Source organism: Buceros rhinoceros, unplaced genomic scaffold (genome assembly GCF_000710305.1).
Source record: "Buceros rhinoceros silvestris isolate BGI_N320 unplaced genomic scaffold, ASM71030v1 scaffold35030, whole genome shotgun sequence".
NCBI lineage: Eukaryota > Metazoa > Chordata > Aves > Bucerotiformes > Bucerotidae > Buceros > Buceros rhinoceros.
In genome coordinates, this window is record NW_010391909.1 from 1 (window position 1) to 324 (window position 324).

Here is a 324-nt window from a genome sequence, read left to right on the forward strand (position 1 = left end):
GCTTCGCCCTGTCCTTCCTTCTGCTTCTCCCGAAAGAGCTTGTAGCAAGCTGCGGGGCTGGCCATCAGCATCCGGAACCGCTGCGGCGAGACGGGGCGAGAGCGCTCACCGAAAGGCCCTCACCCAAAGGGACCCCAGGAGCTGCCTTTTCAAGGATCCCGAGCTGAAACTCTTCACATTAGGTATTTTTTGCGATTATTTAGTGCCTTTTTTAATGCGGCGCTGAGGGGATGCGTCCAAACGCCACGCGGTGGTTCGCGCTGTTGGCAAATAGCCACCGAACCGCCCCCGAGGGGTTAAACTGCTGCTGGGGCGGGGGGGAAA

At 59.3% G+C, this 324-nt stretch overlaps 1 protein-coding gene across 1 annotated transcript in view; it reads right to left on the reverse strand.

Annotated features, from left to right (window-relative positions):
* Window positions 1-7: 7 nt before the first annotated feature.
* PADI2 (peptidyl arginine deiminase, type II) overlaps window positions 8-324 on the reverse strand; it is a gene marked incomplete at its 3' end in the record, with an annotated part of 8,637 nt that continues 8,320 nt past the window's right edge. The window contains exon 13 of the mRNA XM_010143449.1: window positions 8-80. Within this exon, the coding sequence (XP_010141751.1) occupies window positions 8-80 (73 nt within the window). The remainder of the gene's footprint in view (window positions 81-324) is intronic.